Source organism: Brachyistius frenatus, unplaced genomic scaffold (genome assembly GCF_029030835.1).
Source record: "Brachyistius frenatus isolate BFR_SWC_R1_liver_20210118 unplaced genomic scaffold, ASM2903083v1 Contig_3, whole genome shotgun sequence".
NCBI classification, from domain to species: Eukaryota; Metazoa; Chordata; class Actinopteri; family Embiotocidae; genus Brachyistius; species Brachyistius frenatus.
In genome coordinates, this window is record NW_027210602.1 from 8,083,892 (window position 1) to 8,105,764 (window position 21,873).

The 21,873-nt window shown below is 39.6% G+C and overlaps 1 protein-coding gene across 1 annotated transcript in view; it reads left to right on the forward strand.

Annotated features, from left to right (window-relative positions):
- Positions 1 to 21,439, forward strand: part of LOC138624710 (probable flavin-containing monoamine oxidase A) — a 44,122-nt gene extending 22,683 nt beyond the window's left edge. Inside the window, exons 9-12 of the mRNA XM_069705106.1 lie at positions 6,848 to 7,006; positions 8,261 to 8,347; positions 10,824 to 10,924; positions 20,004 to 21,439. Of these exons, the coding sequence (XP_069561207.1) occupies positions 6,848 to 7,006; positions 8,261 to 8,347; positions 10,824 to 10,924; positions 20,004 to 20,364 (708 nt within the window). The 3' untranslated portion in view covers positions 20,365 to 21,439. The remainder of the gene's footprint in view (positions 1 to 6,847; positions 7,007 to 8,260; positions 8,348 to 10,823; positions 10,925 to 20,003) is intronic.
- Positions 21,440 to 21,873: the final 434 nt, after the last annotated feature.

A 21,873-nucleotide genomic window follows, 5' to 3' on the forward strand; every position in this document is an offset into this window, starting at 1 on the left:
TAAGGTGAAACAAAAGTGGATTTTTTTTTTTTTTTAAAACAATACCTCCGTGTTTTATAAAAGCTCTTAATTTAACCATGCAAAAGTTTGACGGTGGTAGATTATTAAATTGGTCATAAATAAAGGAGGGTATAATGGGATTTTTGTTTCATGTACATATAATTTGTATTGAATTTCAAACTCAAAACAGTTTGTAAACATTTAAGATATTCACCACATCAGGGCTGTTTATAACGGATCAACAACATTGTGACAAATGCCATGTTTACATTTTTGGGCTCCTGAGGCAGAATGGGGCCAGTTGAACTCTGACCTACTGACCCATTGCGCAAGCGGTTTCAATTTTATCGTTGCATTACAGGTGCAGGTTTTACAAAAACAACAAAGAAATGTAGTTTTCACCTATTTACAAGGTATCGTGTAGGAAAATTGTTTTCATAAATGTATTTGCTAAGCAGCTCCCTGGATCAGACAGGAAATAACGGGATTGACACCATAGACTGTATATTAAAGTGAATGTAGTATCCGGATGTGAAAAATGAGGCCAATGTGGAGATGCTTCAACACCAACACATGCAGTCCTTCAGGGGCTGGCTCTAAAAAGGCTCTGGTTCCATAGACTCTCATTCAACTTCTCATTAACACCGTTGCACTGTTGTTTAATTTAATTTAATTTAATTTAATTTAATTTAATTTAATTTAATTTAATTTAATTTAATTTAATTTAATTTAATTTAATTTAATTATATTTAATTTGTATATACTGTGCATTTTTACATGTTTTATAGTTTTACTACCTCTATTTTTATTCTGTCATTTTTATTGCTTTTAAAGTGTATCTTTGCATGCAGCTGTAGCAAATAAGTTCCCCCTTGCGGGATCAATTCGGTATATCTATCTATCTATCTATCTACCTAACTTCACTCATTAAATACGAAGTCAATACATTTTTCAACAAGTCTTTATCTGGTGTCATTCGCTAAAGTCCCTCCTTTTATTATTTTTCAGGCAGTCAATCTGAAAATAATCCCATCACTAATTAGATATTAGGACTCAAAAAGTGAAATTGTTGGGTCTGTTTGATTGACAGACCTGTGGTGCAGTCAGGTTTCTAATCAGATCGAGTCAGATCCCCACTCGCTTGGCCAAATATGGTCACTTCTGTCTGATGGGGACAGACAAAATCCGAACTAGAGGCTTCACAACGGCAGTTCACAAACCAATGGGTAACATCACTGTGGCTGTCACTAGCTTGACACAAGTTTATAGATCCACACTATGTACAAAAGAGCTTCAATAAAATTATACTTTTTTGTACTTTACAAACATGCAGTTAATTAACCAAAATCTTGTTATCGTTAGTAGATTAATTGACACAGGATCCTTCGTTCTCTAGCAAAACAGCATATGCCTTGCTCACTTGACCGGAATATACACGCTGTAAATAAGAGTGTGTGTGTGGGGGGGGGTGGGGTGGGGTGGGGTGGGGAGGTGGGGGGCAAGTGTAACATCTGTGAAGTCTTCAGTGAAATGTAGAGATTACGCATGGAGATGACTTTACAGCAGCTGAGGGTGTGAAACCCCATGATACTACAGAGCACTGATAACTACTCAGGCAAAATGAAATCAAAACTGACAACAAAGACCTTAATCAAACAGGAGTAGACAAAGCACACTACTGGCTGGGGCACATACCACATGAGCGTGGCATGCACGGTTCATTACACAGCTGGGAGGTGTTTGTTGTTTGTCGTACCTCTCTCTCTTTCTCTATGTTGCCTGTCACTATCTACTGCCTGCAAATAAAGGTAAATGCCTAAAAAAGAACATATATATATATATATATATATTATTATTTTTTTTTTTTAAAGTTCAGATTCCCTTTGTGGATCCATCTTTCAACTGCACATGCACTGCCTCATCAGGAGCCTCAACACTGCTGTTATGTGATTTTACACTGAAAATCTTTGCACAGTATGTTTTGTGCTGCACTAATGTGGAAGTGGAAAAGCTCAAAAGAGAGTCACAAAGAATATCTTACCCATTATAGACCTATCTCAATTCAAAGTCAACATCTGAAGCTGTGAAACCAGTTTCTGTATTTTATTTGAGCAAATGTCTTATTAACTGAGGTTTCATCACTTTTTCGTTGTCGTAGGTCGTCCTATTTTTTTGTTGAACAAAATATTTAATCAATCAATTCTATAGTGTGAAAAAGCAACTCAATTCCCCTTACATTTACTGAGCTAATTAGAGCAACTGTATCTTTTTGAATATACTATATAGTGATCAGATCTGGATTCAGCCAAGTATTCTTCAATGCATGCCTTACACACCTTGGCCATTGCCAATGTAGCGCATGATGGCCATGATCATAATCAAAATGTAAACATGTTATTGAGCAGAGCAGAGATTGGAAGCATCTCACCAAGGCCGAGGTCCCTTGAGATGTCCTCTCTGGACCTATGAAAAGTCACTCATCCTTGAAAACACACAGATGACCATTGAGTAGCAGCAGTTCTGCATTAAAGAGAGGGACAAATAACTTAGCAATATGCTGAGAGTGACCACGTTCTACTGGAAACCTCCTATAATTACTATCTTTTAATTAAAGACAGTAGTTTAAATGAAACTATTTGTTTCATAGAAAAACTACAAAAGGAATTTATTAAAAATACATTTTTATTCGCTCAGGATCTCTTATCCCTAGATAATCCTCAATGACTCTGAAAAACCCAAATCAGGATTTTCTAAAGTTGTCTGAATGCTTTAAGATGAGATACCTTCAAGGCCGAGAACGATTACTCAGAATCTGAACAATGTCCCATCCTGTTTAACTCATCTCTTTAGTTTAGTCATGAAGTTTATGATCTAACGTGACCAAAAATACATATTTTCACATTTGTAGGAAGGTGATATGAGAGCAAACATTACGTGTTAATCCAGTGCTGCAAGATCCTATAGAGTCCTTGTTTTCTACATGAACACTGTAGAATTTTCGACATTTCGTAAGAACAACATCCGTAGTGGACGCCGAGATCTGCAGTCTGTCACAATATTTTGTCACATACACTTACTCATCCAAGAGGTATTTGCAAGCGGCACTGCTGTTCTGACTGAAAACAGTTTGAGCATACTAGCAGCTCTTTAAAAAAAAAAAAAAAAAAAAGACGTCAAGAACCACCACCATTCCCTACTGAAGGGAGTAGAGGAGTACATTTTAACGCTGGACACTGCCATCTTACTCCCTGACTCCCAGTCAAAAACGTTCCAGTGTGCTGAAAGACCAAACTCGCGCTAACACCCATGACCGGAGGAAATCACTGACACACTATGATAACAGATGCCAGCAGACTGCTCTCGAGGAGAACGCCGAGCTGACTGAGCATTTCACTGGAATGCTTTTGTCACATCATTTGTGCAAACGCAAGGATTTTGCATTTTCAGTTTAAATAATTGAGTCTGTATTTTTGCCTTGGACTATATCTACATTGGGGGGGGGGGGGGCAATGTTTGAAGCACCAGCTTGCCCCACTCACGATCTGGGTCCTTGTAGGGAGCCCGAGGCTGGGTATTACATCTGTCTCCTCGCACACTGGTGACGATGCCTATAGCAACTGAATACTCTCTACATCACATGGAATTTAAATATGGACTTAAAAGAACGGACATCAGAAAAGTGTGAGGCTTGAAGCAGCCTGTGTGCAGACAAGGCCATCCAATCTCACATCCCACATGTGGATGCTGGTGGATTAAAAGATCCATGTATAACTACCCCACAAGGTCCAACAGTGGCACAATTACGACTTGAATAGTAGTCGAGGAAGCTGAGACGACAGCAGGATCCTTGATGATGGTGTTTATTTCTAGCACTACAACCTTGTCCAGCATGCCATGCTTCTATGTTGCCAGGAACTGTCTCTTTTCCTCAGAGCGTGTAGAGAAGGTAAAGTGAAGGTATGCCAACATACTTCACGCTTGTTGATCACTCGAATTAGCCACCCTGACATTACTCTTTGGCAGCAGAGTTGAAATGCCCTGTGCAGAAAAAGGATGTTTCTGGCCCTGAACAAACAATTTCAAAGGAACAATCGGATGGTGCAGCACAGCCAGGAGTCCTACATGTTTTTAATAATTAAAATCCTCTTGTAACTGTAGTCCTGTAAAATCCCATTATAGACCACTTTCTTGTTTATGCAGTAGAAACCACCCTTTATCAAAGAATAAAAACAATCTTCTTGTCCCGCCAAATAGGAAGATAGCACTCTCTCTCCGAAAGTTTCCCAGAAATAAGTGGTTACGCCACATTACCATCAACACATTAAGGTCGACATAAGCCAGCCAGACCTTCCTGACTTTCAGAAAATATTCCCTTCCAAAACTTCCCCGAACCAGTCTATTTACAAACTTAGCAGTAAGTTCAACCGTACAGCACTAGAAAGACACTGCGTCATTTTCTGCACAAAGTGGAACAGTGAACAGTGGACAACTGATCCCACTTGCCCATTTAGATACGTAAAAGTGTAAATGCTAAAGTTTATGCACGTACATAGTTACCCGTTAGTCGTACTACAAAGATTGTTTAATCCTGCGTGTCACAGTATGATTACGTTTTTAAATAATAGGAGTCAAAATGATGTGTCATTTCATGCTGATTCTAAACAGCCTGGGCTCCCTTTGATGAAGGCAAAATAAAGTCATTTATTTTTACCTGTGCCAGAAAGGGTGCCAGCAGGCTACACATAGCAGGAGAGCCAAATGCTGATTATTTTATGAGACATCTGTATTACATTTGTAGGTCTCATGCTTCCGAAAGAAGTACGACAGAACGGTCCTGTCATTTCATGGAAGCATTTTCTTAAATTTAAGCACCAACCTGAAACTTTTTAGTTCCACTCTCGCGCCGTGCTGTTGGACTAATGAGCTGCTGAGTGTCAAGAAGAGTCGGGATGATTTAATGGTGGGTGTGAAAGAGAGAGACAAAGAACTGTCCAATCACATTAAATAATAAAAAAAAAGAATTCATTACCAATGTAATTACAGTGTACAGGGTGCAGCTCTCTGGGAAATCAGGAGCAGCCAGTTAGAGGAGCCTCAGTGGCAAAGGTTAAAATATGTACATGCACACTGAGGGCCTGATTTACTCAGATCTCAAATAGCGTGTACCAAATTGCGTGTTCCTTCCAAAAATTGTAAAACAAATTTGCACCCGTTTTGCGGGTGACTTACTGAGAGTAATTGCGTCATTGAAATCAGGTGCAAATCGCTGTGTTTAAATGAGGGGTTTGTGTGTGTTAAAGTGATTCCAGCAATGGAAAACAGAGCGACGAAAAGGAAAAGGAAATCTGATCCCATCGAAATTAAGAAATATAAATATAACAAGAACAAAAAGGTGGAAAAAAAGGCTTCATGATAAAATATGAGGAAATAAAACAGGAGGGACGGTCTAGCGAACACCGATCAGCAGGTCCAGATCTTTAGGTGATGAGCAGGTGACTTTTCATTCAGTGCCTCGCGAGTGCTCGTGAACCTTATGAAGCTACCTGTGAATTCTGCGGGACACATTCAGTACCTGGGAAAGCACACATGCATAACGGGACTGGGTGGGATATCCAAGCAGGGATATGCTGGAAAGACCCGGAGGCAGGAAAATGCTGAGTCGTAAGAAGTTTTTTAATTGTTGGTATTTCGTGGCTCCTCCACATTATTGGCTGTCAATGATCTTTCAGTTTATTCAATAACTCAGGAATGTCATCGCTGGACGAACGATATGTCTGAATAATTTTTCCCTGTGACATCTCAAAAATGTTTCCACGTGTAAAACCACGTTCTCTAGGCCATAGCCTGTCATACAGGAAGCAGCTGTATTCTCACAGAAATCAAACAAACATATTTTGAAAACAATATCTTAATAAGTGCCAATGTGAAAAGGCAATATAAAGCTATATTTAATTTTTGCATAATGTCAATTTATTTTCCTCTCTGGATCATTGGAAGGGCACAGCAGGGCCCTGCATTGGTCTTATGCTGCACTGCATCCAGACTGCTATACTGTAGATACTTCATACTGTTGACCAATGAGAAAACTATTTTTCAATGGAACATACGGCAGAAAAAAGATGCTTGGGAAAAAATACATATTGTTCTATTTATGTTTGTTTCCCATACATAATCATAAACATTGAACTCCTCGTGAAGGTTCAGTGCACTGATGTCAGTGTGGACTATGACCTGTAAAATATCCAGCCTCCATTAGATATCTTTGTCACATGTGTTTGATGCCCACCTTTGAGGGATCATTGAAACATTATTTTGGTTGATATATAGTGCATATACAGTACACGCAAATAAAGAATATTTGCCAATACATCGATATCCCATTTTTTAAATGTTTCCTTTGTCTAATAGTGGTATCAGTATCGGCCCCATAAATCTGCTATCAGTCAGGCTCTAATTCATACAATCAAAATAAACACTTGACTGAAAGATGTTGTGTTGCCACCGCTGCATGTGGCACTTGTGTGATAAAAAGGTCCAATTTAGCTCTGAAGTGCAGTTCATTCTCTTTTGGAAGAATGCTTTTCTAAAGGAGCAATTACTGAGGCAGAAACTATCTGACCCAAGAAGTAAGAAATTCTAGTGTTTAATTTGGTTGGAAACAAGTGAATAGTTCCATACTAACATTAGGAGTTTAACAATGAAGCAGGGAAGGAAATTGTGTTGCTGGATTTCTTGGTTAAAGACCAGTATACAACAGCCCACTCCGGTTTCACAAGTGATTTATAATGGGGTTTAGTGAGGTGCTGCTGTTATTGATGAAGCTGGGAATTTCTTTGTTTCTCTGCAGGCTTTTTGGAAGGAGAAGGGCTTCTCTGGGGAAGTGGTGGCGGGATCCTCCACTGACTGTCCCTTCTGCGTTACATTTGATGCCACCAGCCCAGCTGGTAATGCTGCTCTGGTGGGCTTCATATCCGGCCAGCAGGCTTCTTATTGGAGTTCTAAGGAGGTAACGGCAATCAGTGTGGAGAGTGCTGCAACTGCATTAGTATTAATCTGCATTTATGAAGAATTTAAACATTAGTGTTCTCAACCTGCACTTAATTATGATCCCAACTCATAATGCACAGAAATGTTGATATGCTGATATGAACTGTGATTCGAAATGGAGAGACTCAAATTGTGGGCAGACATGGAATAATCCACTATCATGGCTTAACTAAGTTTTTAGTGTCCTCATAAATGTATGTATTTAAACTTTAGCATTGGCACACAGTAAACGATGTCTTCATAATTACTATAGTTTCCTATTTAACATGAAAAAACTAAATCTGGGTATTGTGCAGCTGGATTTTAAGCATTACAAAATGCTTCAGCTGTTTCCCATGCATGTTTCAAGTTAAGCCTAATTCACATTATGTGCAGTGACAGAAGCTACATAGTGTCCATTGTCATAAAAATATGAATGAATACAGCCTTGTCTCCAGTGTTGTTTTGGCATTTCAGTCATTATCCTGACTTGCAACAAAAGCTCTGGAGTTGCCGTCACCCCGCTGGGGCGTGCTGCACAGGGTGCTAAATAATTAACCTCCACTCGCTACTCCACTGCTAAACAGAAGGGAAATGTGTTGGTATATGTGAGGACAGTGGACATCAAGGTTACAATGATGCAGTTTGTGCTGTTTAAGTAAGATTTAAGTGTTCATATTTTATTTATTTTTGTATTTATTTTTGTCCTAATGTTTTTGGATTCCCATTTTTGGAGTTTAGTTTAATTGTTTCACGCAGGCAGAGTCAGACTTGCATATAAATGTTGAAGTGAACTGAAATTTATAGGCATTGCAGTTAAGACCACTAGCAATCCTGTGGCAAATTAAGAGTGTTTTTCGTTGTCTGTTTTACACATTCCTTATCAACAGCAATTTGGAGCTATGCTTCTCTTCCCCCTTTGCTCCTCTCTCAGCAGTGCATTAAGTGGCTTTAAGTCCAGCTACGAAGGCTGCGCTAAAAGCAAAGTCAAAGTGACGTGTTGATAAAGAATCTTTGATAATTTTGCAGCATCTGTCATCATGTTTTATGGTGATCTGTACTTTTGGTCCTCAGGCCTCAGCTGCTCTGTCCATAACTCACATGTGCGCTAAGGCTGGAACAGTTTCGAGAACATAAATTCATATTTCAGCAGCATGCTACTATAGTGCTGATTGATTAGGGAGAGTAATGTAAGTACCACGTTGGGACAGTCATTTTTTCTTTCTGTTTGCAGGCAGGAGAAAGAAGAAAATCTGTGCTTTCCAGTCTGGTCAAATACCTGGGTCCTGAGGCCGCTGCTTTCATCCACTATGAAGAGAAAGTAAGTATTTTAGTGGCAGATATCTGGTGTCATAAAACACTGTTCTTAGTTTGAGGCAGAATTTTGTAGTACCTAAATGTATAGGTCTAATTATTTCATTCTGCATTCCACATGGGGAAATCATGTGCAACAAAAGTCCGAATTTCAGTTTGCAAGCTAAAACAAATTAGTATACTTTATTTCAGTGCGAGCAAACAAGCTGCTTAAAAAGTGCTTACCAAAAGACCACATTTAGACTGGGAATATGATAACTATCATCAAGCTAACATTACCACACAAAACAATTCAAAGAGGGGGCTTGTCATGAGTCCTACCAATACCTATGAAATTCACATTTTTATTACGGGATTGTTTTTTCCTTTATTTTTTTTATTTTTTTTTATTGCAGCCATGTAATCGGCTGCAATAACCTATTATTCTAATAGTGCATTGTTATCCTGACGAAAGAGGAAGTCAACGTGAGATCACAAAGTGCATTTGTGACTTGTACCTTTACTTATGGATAGAAGATCATTTATTGACTAGGATGGCAGAATAGGCAATTAATAGAGATACACCAGAAAAAAATGTCTCGTGATGGCTCATGTTAATTTGATTAGGCTGCATGTAATTTTTTTAAACTGTCTCTGTCGAAACAGACAAACACATTCAATATGTTGTAATAAAATCCATGGAGAATAGGTAAGGTAAAGAGACCACTGCTGCCCAGTATGCTCACACGAGACACTTTTATAACACTAGTGGGGTTTAAAAAAACATTTTACACAGAGCAAATACCCCACTTGCCCTTATCACAATGTGCTACCCACAAGCACAATAGCTACTTAGCTCCATTACATGATGTATAGCATTCACTGGTAGGCTGTGGGAAAAGTACATTGGTCATGCAGATATATGGTTTTAGTCTCTCAACCGCTTTTTATAGTCTGTTCTGTTGAAAGGCACGTTGTAATGGAAGATTGCCCTGAGGAAACTTGAAGCATTGACATTAAGGGAGACATCAAGATTTGACTTTGTTCTGGAGACTAAAGGGGGACATCATTTCAAAGTGCAACAGCAACTAAGAGCTTAGTGAATATATAATAATTATTTTTGTTCATATTTATTTTAACAGGAAAGACACAGATAGATACTTATTTTAAGAAATAAGAGAAGTACTGCATGCTTGATGTTGGAGAGTTAACATTGACTTATTCAATGTTAGGAAAGTACATTATTTGAATTAAGACATGACTCAAATTCTACAATAAATGAATGTTGTTACTATGATTAGGTAGGTTGTGGGTCACAGATTGAATTTAGTTATTGTACATTAACCACTTGATTTGGTTTAATTACAAATATTGCGAGCAGCTACAGCTGTGGCTGAGACACACACACACTCAATGGAGGAAGTTTAGATAATTTGAAAGCATTCGTGCCCTACTGCCACAATTCTTGCTTCAAAATTCTCCAATGTCCATCACAAATACATTTTCATAAATCTGCTTTGTAATCATTGTAAAATGATCCTTATAACCAGCAATGTTCTTCTGAAGTTGTATATAAGACTGCTTTATTCTAGTCAACTATAAAATTATATTTTCATTGGCTGTTCTGGAGTATTCATCCAAAGTGTGATTGTCTGATTTCATTCGCTACACATACACGCAGCAAATGTTTCATAATAAAAGCCTTTAACAAGGGGGCTGACAGGCATGGACTCAAAAGCACAACTCAAGCACAGCAGATCAGTTAAAGCAGGCTTTACAGAAGAGTTCAAGGCAAAGATACAGAAATGAGTTCCAGAGGCAGAGTCAAAAACACAGTCCAGATAATCAAAAGCCCGAGTTAGGAGTCTAAAAAGGCTGAGGTACAAAAAGGGCAGGCAAAAGGCAAAATCCAAATGAGAAAAGCACAGGTCATGCACAAGGAAACTCAAAAGGAAAAACACTCGAACAAAGAGCACGGAAACTACGACGAACTGGCAAAGACAAAGGTGAAAGACACAGGTATATATACACTATATATACACAAATGGGCGGGGAGATGCATTGAAAAGATGTAAATTAATTTTCAAGAAGATCATGAGAACTCTAAACATGGTACTTTCTCACTTGGAGAAAGAAAAAGTGGCGGAGCATTGTTCCAATGAGCTGTAGCAGCTCTAAACCAACAGATATAACAACACAACTTGCCTGAGGAAGTGTTCTTCACTAATCCAGTACAGGTTTCTGTGCTTACATGGGTAACTTACGAGCAGGAACTGGTAATGGCTGATCCAGCATACTAGGCAAGGATGTTTGGGAGCACAGTTGTCAGTTTTGTCTGAGGCTGATGAGACTTTTAAATCACCTGGTCCATGGCCCGTGTCTGCATGAGCTGTACTCTTAAGATTAGACTGCATCAACTGTCATATTACTGAAACAAGGCCATACTTTTATACTGGGCTTCGAATTAACATTGTAACATATCAATAAACCATTTTGTTTTCCAGGACTGGGCTAAGGAGGAGTATAGTGGTGGCTGTCCTGTTAATGTCATGGCACCAGGTCTGCTAACATATTACCACCCGAGCCTGAGGAAGCCCTGTGGCAGGTAATCACCTCACTGATGAAAAATACCGCACACCATCACACCTATTCTTCTCCTTAATGTTCAAAAGAGTCACATTTCTCTCTGAGTTCTCACCAAAGAAATGGTAATGTAAAAGGATGTAGTACAGTACGGGGGTGTCACGGGGAACGACACTTTGTACCAAGTTGATACCAAAATTGTGAAAATGTAATGGTTCTTGTTTTCTGTGTTACTAAAGGACAGTAAAATAACAGCTGCAACATGTGGAACAAGAACACCGACTCATGCATGGAGACATTTAGTGTTTGAGTCAATGATCAGAGACAAGTTATAGATTATGAAATGCCAAAATGGAAACAGTGTCACGACAGTGGAGACACCTCAGACTTATCTGTGCAGCTCAAAGACAGATATCCGGATATGTAAATAACCTTCAAGGCAGGAGAGTTTCAGTTAATAACTTTATATTAACAACATCAGTCACAATGTCTACATCCTGAAACTTTACCGTTATTGTTTGTGAACCAAGACACCTGCATCTGTAGGAGTGATGCTCCACACACAAACTTCACAAAAGCTAACAATAGCTCATAACGTGAGCTGGGTGCTGCTCTTAACATTAGCAGCTGCAGACACTTCCATTCGGCCTGTCATCATATAACGGTGCACGTCTGTGTTAGCATGCTTTGTGCGCAGCAGCCTCTGTTGCTCTCAGTCTTTTAACACTATCAGCATGAGGAGGATGTTGAGCAGGAGAGACAGGCACAAACACGCAAAGCCAACCATATCTGGAGCTTTTCAGACGCTCGAAAACTAAAAAGCAAAGAAACTGAGTGAGAGTTTTTATACAACAGAGTGTATGTTGTTTTAAATAAGGCTACACGTCACTGCTTCTGTGATGTTAATATTTTCCCCTGCTTTTTATTAAACCTCAACTTTGTATTATTTGCAATATTTTTGTATTTATATTCCAAGCAGCAAGGCACTGCAGAAGCAATTCTCTGCCACCCATATTATAAAACAATAATGTATGTTTTACTACTTCAAGGCTACACCCCACTCTTGTTGCTGGAATGAAGTTATATTCAAGTAAAAGAATTTAGTTATTTTCATTGGATTGTTGCTTGCAGCAGTATTGAAAATGGTATTGTATTGGATTGTAGAATTTCAGGTGAATTGGTGCAGACTGCTACATTTTTGTTATTGTAAGTAGGGCTGACTAAGCGTGAATTAATGAGGAAATATTGAATTGACCATGTTTTCATTAGTCATTTGGTTGTAGTAAGAAACTTTAACTGTGCCTTATCAAAGATGTTATAGATAACCCACGAAACAGGTGTCCCTGGTCCTGAAGCTGAATGTCTCCGGTCTGCAATCACTAGCCTCACCAACAGTTCATTGTCATGGATCTCTATGCTGTTCTTGTCTCTCTTCCTCTCCCCTCACCCCAACTGGTCGAGGCAGATGGCCGCCCACCTCTTAGCCTGCTTCTTATGGAGATTTCTTCCTCAAATGAGAGGTTTTTTTCTCATGTGGTGCTGGGTTTCTCTATAATGTTGGAAGGTCCTCTTTTAAAAAACTTTACAATGTTAAGTTACCAGAAATAACTTGTGTTGTGATTTGGCGCAGTACTAATTAAGATTGCATAGAATTTAAACATTTGTTGGGGTGTCAGCCTTCCCCTGTAGGGAGGTAGATTTGTGGGTAATCGTGTGAGGTGATATCGGACCTTGTTGTGGTAAGCGACTAACTCTGACATGTGAGAAGTATTGCTAGCAGCACACAGCCACAGTCAATAGGAAGTGCATATCAAGCAGGGATTACATTTCTGTTATCAAAGTGTCTGGATATGCTCAATGTCTCAATATAACAGATATCCAAATGTTGTGCATCGTGTTGGCTGCCCCAGAAAAAAAGAACAAAGGCCTGGTTCAACCAAAGTTCTGATGGTGTCTGTGCCTCCTCATCACTGCAGAACTGGTCCAGACCGTAAAGAAACACACACAAACAGTGCAGGCCCTGTTATGCCCTGACAATCAATAATCTCTTAGTGGCTTTGACCCAAACACAATCCGACTAAGATACTTACATTGTGTTCTAGCGGATTCAGAATCGTAACTGCTTTTGCTGTAAGTGCTGCTGTTAAAAGGTGGCCCACTTCATGCGTGACCTTGTAAAAGTTTGATTTTAAAACCTTGTTATTCCAGTTTTGTATTTGCCTTTAATGTAGCACTGTTAGTGGACTAGGATATTCTTTAGTTGTGGGCAGCCCTAGTCGTGACAATAAAGGAGTGTAACAGTTCTAAATCTTTCATAATAATACATTTAGGCATTTTTAGTTCAGTACATTGTATCACTGTACACTAGAAGACAGTATGAGCCATACTGAGTGTATTTGCTAGATGTTCATACTATTTTTATTCCCACAGAGACAATGTCTGTGCTTCACACTGCCAGGTAGGTATTACTCACCAGCATACAGATCATTGACATGAGGCGTGGGAGTGATTATGCCTTCAATGATACATAGTAGTCCAATTCTAAAGAAATGGCAAAAGGTCATCAGGAGGGGTGTTGTCATAGGAAAATGTCCTATAATCCATTTCTAATGGCCTGTTCAGAGATGCACAAAGCTGAACGAATGAGAGTGGGAGGTGGGGAGGGGGATCCGGGTAATGCATTTTCATAATGACATCAAGTCCATGGGGAGTAAAGGAAGCTCATTACATAACGTGACTTGAACAGCAGTGAGGGGACGGTAGCCCTCATCCACATTCCTACCCCATATAAGAAATGGATCCTCAAGGACGTTCGGTGACCTTGACACAAATCCAGCACATGTAATGAAGGCAAGCCCCTGCTTGGTTGACAAAACTGCTGCTGGTGAACAAATTTCACAGCACAACAAATTGCATTAGTGTCTTGTCAAGGATGGGGTTTTATTTTAGACAGTCTGTATTTCAATACTGGCCATATTGTGGCTTTTATAATCAGAATAATTATCCTAGGTGTATCACGCTCTTGGTTGGTCAGCATCTGACATGTTTATAGAGAGTACAGAAGATAATGTTTAAGAGATAAAAACAGCCAAGAATATGAATAAATTGTCCCCAGTGTGTTTCAAATTTACTGAATTAACAGCTCTAAAATATATGCAGAATGGACCCTGCAGTGACAACAGTTACTTCGCATTTCACATTGTTTGAAATATTTCTCGCAACGAGGATTAACGTATTCAACCTATGATACACAGAGTACAACAGAGTTAACTTAATGTTTTTGTGGAAGTATTAGTTTAAATTCAGTGGTCTTTAGTATGTTGTATAATTTCAGACATTGAGGCTGCGTGCAAGTGATAATTATATTCACCTAACTCTAATAGTTGGAGGTGCTGCTCTCCATCACAGCTCTGTAGGCTTAGTATTCATTCAACCTTTTCAGGATTAGCCTGCGAGTTCTACACCATTCTCTCTTTTGAAGGGCAACAGCACCACGACTGAAACACCAGAATGATTCTTTGCAAGCCTTAATTTGTGTCAAAGAAGTAGAGTAACGGTGGGTTAGTATATTCTTACAGAGGCTTCTCCCTTGTATAGAGCAACATCGAATGTTTATACAGCTAAAGAAAAGCTTAACTGTAGACTAATGAGTCATGATCAGCACACACACCTTCCTGCTAAGCATGAGGCCACAAAATACATGCAGGTCTTTACAGTTCATCACTAATATAAAAGGCTCATGCAAAGTCACAAGTGTGGTCTACACACGATGTGCGGCGCACATGTTTGTTCAATTTAGATGAAAAATAATTTAGCTTAACTTTTAACTTCAGCTTCTTTATCCATGTTTACATTAACTTTAAAAGGTTGGGTATAAAAGTTGAACTTGTAGTGCAGCACTGGTGGGCAGTTCTGCTGGTGATTGTTTCTGGTAGCCTTATACTCACTGGACTTATGCCAGTCTTGTGAGAACAGACTTATACAGGAACACCTAAACATATTCAGTAGGTCAAAATGGGTGAACAACAGGAATGAGCTACAAAGCAAACTGATGCACAGATCTCTTCCACACATCCTCCACTGAAAACGACTGTGCTTCTAGAATTTGCATGAAACGCCCTGGGGAGAGATCCTTACTTCCAACACATACAGTAGGATTTTGATGCGCAAACACAAAGCTCAGCGCAAAACATCTGCTTATTGAAAGACAATAAAATAAAATAAATGTGTCGTCCTGCTTCCCAGAACCAAGAGTGTCATAGAGACAAAGTAATGAAAAAGTGGGCAAGAAGCAAACCGCTTCCAGCACCGATGGGCTAGTCGGTAAAAACAACAATATCTCACTCTTCTGCTGTACAATCACTTTTCCACTGTAGTTAGCGGCTTGGCTTGACTCTAGTCACTTTTTTTGTTTACCATATGGTAAAAGTTGTGGATAGTACAGTGCATGGTACCTCATGCTATGTTTGCCATCACCGCTGTCAAGGTTCCACGCGAGCTGAGCTGATACTAAAAGGTGAGGTGAAAACACGTCAGTCCATCACAGTGTGCACAACACAGGGCGTCGTGCACAAACCCACATTGTTAACTACCCAAGCTACTATAGCAACCGCAATTATTTTTAAGTCACTGTACTACCCGATTAATGAAAAACATCCAAACCATGACACGGTCAATTGAAGAGGTGCAGATGAGCTTTGGTTGACAAGGAAAGAATCCAACACATTCAAGCTGGTGTCACTGAAGTTTCATGTGGCGTTACCACACCCCATTGAAGGGGTACAATCTGTAGTGAAAAACAAAATCCAGAAAAGTACCTGGTGCCAACAGCAAGAAGAGTCCAGTAGAGCCGGTACCGGCAGTGGGAAAAAGGGTCTTCACTCAGTCTTGCTGAATTCCATGAGATAGTGCTACCATCCTGCCAGTACAAAGGCAAAGATGAAGCCATGATGAACGCTATCAAAGTGAAATATGCAAGATCCCACCAGTACTCACAGATACAAAGATTTACCAATTTCTTTCAATTACAGGGAAAACATAACATACCGTACCACATCCCATATCCCAGGGAATTACACAGCCTCCTAAAATACACAAAGCTTCTCGTGTTACGAAGTGCCAAAATAATTGATTCTGTCAAATGTAATATCTCCAAAGAGCCACATATGATCCTTACACCAAATGTTGGCAACGCTACCCATGCCACTGACACTTCAAGGCACTTTGTGAGAACAGTTTTGGGAAATATACTTCAGGCAGATGAGAGGATTCAGTCATATGTCTCTCTGGGCGTACTGGAAAAAAAAAAAAAATGCACAGTAGGGGCGATGAGGAACCAACTGCAAAACACCCACACTTTGAACAGCAGAAAACTTCTGAACATGTTAGATTTGTGTGGAAACGCCACATAATCAAGCACAGAGGTGCTTCCTGGTGGCAAAAAAAAGAAATTATAATTAGTGTCCACCGTTGTAGTCACTTGAGTCATCATGAAGACAGATATACACAGTGGTATGTTTTAGCCTTTCATTGTCACATCCACTTCATTACTATGCATACAAAACAGAAGGGAGAAGGATCAAATGCAAACTTGTTTTTCTCAAGTATTCAGGACAATTCACTCAGTCAGGCTGTTTATGCAGCACTTCACATTCCTATAGATTTCATTACATTTTAGAATGAGTAACCCCAGTTTATTCCTGAGAATTCTTTAGTCTGTATCATCAAATTCTGGAGAAAGAGAAATTACATTATAAAAAGACAAATATATTCCTCCTGGAGACTGTATTTGTGCTGTATGTAACAATATAGAGCAGTTTATGTCTAAATCCATTACATCCACCTGCTATTGTGTGATTTGACTCAGCCGAATGAGAAACGGGATTAAAGTGAACACGACCAATTTGTATACAGCAGAGGTTCAACAGATTGGGTTCATCACATTCCTGTGAATCGCCCATCTTACAGACTTTCAATGACATGCCACCATAATCACATGTCACACACCTTTCTCAGCAGTTTACTGAAACAAAATATTGCTTTGATTTTGACAGAGTACCGAAGTTATGACTGATTTCAGTCAATCAGTTTTGGTTAACCTTTATCATCTAATCACATATTTAAACAAGACACCAATCAAGTTCAATCAAGGCCACAAAGCGGCATTTTTTAATTCGACAAGCTTTCATCCCTCTCATCATAATGCTGCGGCTCATTATACTGTTTACAGCCACCTGCTATGTATGCCGCTGTGTTGATTGATTTCTCCCCCCACTTCTCCTGCCTGTTATACTTGTTTTAGCACCGTACTTGTAGAATGCACTGCTTTCTTTTTGAATCATCATGTGGACATTATATCTTAGTGATCTAATAAGCTGTATAAATCCATTACAGAGCGAACTTAAGCAAGTGTATAATCATGTGCTGCAGTAAGTGATCCAATTCACTGAGTGACATCAGGCAAGCCCAACAGACCTTCTGATAAACTGATTTGTAAGACTTTAAAATGCAGTCCACTTCTCAGCATCTAAAGTACATTACCAACACCAAGCTTGTTGACATCTCAGTCTGAGATCTTAAGGTCCGGAGATTCGGTTAATGAAGGCTCTTATTAGGCTGTACGAAACAATTTAAAATGCATCTAAACATTCTTACTGTGGCTTTGGCACACACTGACCCTCAGCTGATTACTCTGCCGTTGTAGACATTCAATTCTTGTTAGCACCTTTGCTGAATAGTCCATTAGTGAAATTCACCGACACAGGGCTCCAAACAAACTTTTTACGTTGGTTTTACTACCTACCTGTTAAGTGCAGTGCAGAATTTGGACCCACATGGACTGTCGGTAAAAGGTAAACAGGTTTGTTAAACAGTTGTAATGATGTTTTTTTGTAAAATGGTTACAGAACAGTAGCTGAGACAACACACCCTTAACACACACACAAACCAACACAGGGAAAGATAGAAACAAGCAGAGAAGGTGGGGAAAACACATAATTTAAATGCACCATAAATTGTTTATAGCTATAGTTATAAGGTATAGTCAACCAAGTTTTCAGTAATCATTTAGTCACGTGAAAAAAAAAAAAAACAACCTTAAACTGCACCTTGTCAGAGATGTTATAATTAACTTTCTAAAGGAACATTTCTCACCGGTCAGGCATTTCCTTTTAGAATGGTGGCTTTGTGGCTAAAGTGGGGGTGACGCCTTATCCAGTGGGAAGTCTTGACAATATGACAAAATACTAGGAGATATTTAATAAGTACTTTTGACAACATACAATTTCAAGTTAAGTTCAAGTTAGTTAAATATGTCAGTTTGTCTTCAAATATTCAGAAAAAACAAAACTGATCCCTTCGTTCTTTAGTTTGTAAAGTGACTTGGTGAGATTTAGATTCTGTATACAGTGCTAGGTGTGCAGCTGTATCGCCAGTGATCAGCAGCAGAGCTTCTAATTCTGTCGTCAGATTCAACAAAGTTTTGGCCTGATTTTCTGAAGTTTGAGGTCGATGTTTATACATTAATAAATACATTTTGGGCTCCTGCTACACCTTTTTGTTCACTTACAGTAACATAACGAGTCAAATCTTTCACCTGAGCCTATCTTTTGCTCTGTGTGTGTGGAGAGGGGGGGGGGGGAGCCACCCTTTGTGAAGCACATAGAGAGGAGAGAGAAGAAACGTAGGGGAATCAGTGTGAAGACCCAATATCTGAGGTTGTGTAGTGGTATGTTTTCACCATGCCACTGGTGAGAAAGGACAATGATGCACCATTTTCAGTTCTACAATGACACTATCTCCTACCTCTTAGGGGTCAGCACCAACATACTGTACATTGCCAGTCTACATGGAGTGTTGACCCCATTACTTGTTGTTCCGATTTCTTACAAAAGACTGGATTGCGAGATCTACAACAAGACAGAACTTTTTTCATGAAGTATGTTATACAATCCAACCCACAAGGTTTTGATCTCAGCAATGACTGAGCCCTTAATTCTGTACAATTCAGCTCATGTTTACTTTGACTGCAACATACATGCAGCATATTTTGCTCTCTCTCTTAAACTTAAACCATAGCGGCCCCCACTTGATGGGAACAGGTTATTCAGAGATAATAAAAGGGCGTGGATAGAAATCAGTACCACAAATATATTTCATATCATTCATACCACTCAAAGCATATTCCTTTAGCACTGATGGATTTTTTTCTTTATTGATGTAAGTATATCTGCATTTTTAGCAGACAGTTTGTTCCTCTTGTCTTCGACGATATTCCCTGCTCTTCTGAAAAGTCGCTCGCTATCTACAAGTGCGCACGCAGGCTCATGTTGCTTGCACGTGGCTGGAAAAACAGCTTTTTTGTCCTGCTAAAAAACACAGCTGTCTGCTTCATGTGACTTCTGGCTCTGATAGGTAGAGGTTCATCTGCCGTTGATGTTGCTGCCAATATGTTCCCCATCTTTATCCAACAATTCAGCATAGAGAGCATGCAAGGAGCAGCTCGTGGTACATTCTCTGTGGCTCAGAGCAGCTCCTTAACTTACGTCACCATTCTGCTGCTGCGGTCCAGCTGCTATAGGGTGTCAGAAAGCAGGCCACATATGTGGCGCCTGAGTGCGTCGGGGAAATGTCTCCTTTCATCCTTTTTTTGTATTATTAAGAAAGAAAACAAATATATACAGTATATATATCAGACACCTGGATGTACTGCCAGACCGGTAAAGCCATTTAATTGAGTGCAGCGTTTGACATGTGATCGACTCCTCTGATCAGCCCTTTTATAGACCCCCAATCAAACTTTTAAGAACTAATACTGGCCGGTCATTAATGGTTGCCAATCAACTGGAGCATCCATAATTGGATAATTGGACCGGCCAAGCCAACAGTGACTTGTTAAAGGGCAAAGCTTAAACTGTATCAGTTTGTCATAGAGGGCATGTTATCACTCATCACCATCATATGTGTACAGTGTGAAGCTCTCAATGCAAATTAATGTGCAGCTTGGGATATCATATTTAAATGTGCTGATAATTAAAGACAAAGGACGCATTAAATGTTGTGTGTAGCAGAGGATTTGGCTGAGTGATTTTCTTGATTTACAGGATCTACTGGGCAGGCACAGAGACAGCCACCCAGTGGTGTGGATACATGAGCGGTGCGGTGCAAGCTGGTCAGCGAGCAGCTCTGGAAGTCCTGGCTGAAGTCTGCCACGTGACCCTGACCAAGGAAGAGCAGGAAGTGCTGCACTCCAGTCAAACTGTCAACGGTCCTGCTAAGCAAACACCATCATCCAAATTCATGTCCCCAACTGCAGGCAAATATCTGCTTTTGGCAACCCTGACAATAAGTGCTGTCCTTCTTTTGGCTCAGCGTCAAAATGCACTGCTAAAGATCAAAACTTACTTGACAGAAGCCTTTTCAACAAGCAAGCACATACATTTCAACTGTAACAAAAACCTGTAACAAAGGTGTACATTTCGACTAACTGGATGTGATTACCAGAGTATGAACAGGTACAGGTTTTGCTGGAATCATTTGCAATCTTTTTCAATAGCACCACCTTACTTGCCTTTTAAACATTTATAATTCTGTCCATAATATTCAGGTTGTGTTTGTAAGCTCAGGACTTCAGAGGGATCCCGGTGGGTTTAAACCAGTCTGCAGTGTCGAAATAGGGCTTTCATACATGCCTTGCGTTGTTTCCCAGAACGCCATAAAACTTGCTTGAAAGGCTTGGAGCAGAGCCACGAGCACGCCTACAAAACCACCAACAGACGACGAATGAGCGTAAGATGGATGAAGCGGTCACACAATGATAACGTCCCAGAGAAAATGATTTAATCGCTATCACTTGATTGCACAGTTGATTGAAAGGATTTTTGTCTGCCCCCAATGTCTCCTCTGGAGAGTATCTCAAATGCGCACTAATCATTGGATGGTAGTCTGTGACTCCATTGGTGCCATGGCTTGCTATTTGTCTTTGTTATCACTAGCTTGCACTGAATCAACGGCTTGTTCTCCCTGCTTTCATTCAAGCCGGTCCAGGCTGCAGCAAGGCCAACAGCTAACATCTCTTAACATGGTAGAGGTTTTTTCCCTTTTCCATGGCTTGACCCTTCTAAAAGGAAGGGTATATTGGATTGTTGTACTATTTTAGAGACTCCACGGTGCCTCTCAGAGGTTCCTTCTAATGGTATTGTATGTCACCAGCTCAAGGCACACATATGGTAATGTACCATCTGGGATACTGGCAGCTTGCCGTGTCAGTTGCTATTTTTTCATCATTCAGTGCAATCCAGTTCTTTAGTTGAATGATGAATACATGACCAATGTGGAACGGTGAGCCTTTATTATACCAAGTAGACTGAACTATGGTGTGCACGAATTATAGCACCGGCATGACCGGAGCTTTACAAATCAGGTTTTGAAGGCCATAAACATAAAAGGAGAAACTGTGCAACAGTAAAGGAGAAAAAAAACCTACCACTTTGAAGTTTTGAGAATTATGACAAATCAAAAACATGCTTCTTCTTTATTAAAGAAGTGCAATTACCTCGATTAATTCTAAATGCTTCCAAACATGAACTATTTAGACAATATTCAGATGTTTGTTAATTTTTCCATGAATGTAAGCATACCTATAGCCAGTCATGACCTCAAGATAGTCAAACAAAATATTGCATTGATTCTGACAGAACACCAAAGTTATGACTACTTTCAGTTGATCAGTTTCGGTTAACTTTTATCATGTAATCGCATTTAAACAAGACACCAATCAAGTTCAATCAAGACCACACTGCGGCATTTTTTTATTTGACAAGCTTTGTCCGTCTAATCATAATGCTGCGGCTTATTATACTTAAGTATCAACAGAAAGAAAGAGATACATGTTTCATGACAAACCAGGACAAAGGTGCGAAAGGTGGTTTGTTGATTTGATGAAATTCAATAATGATTTTTCTTTTTTTTGCC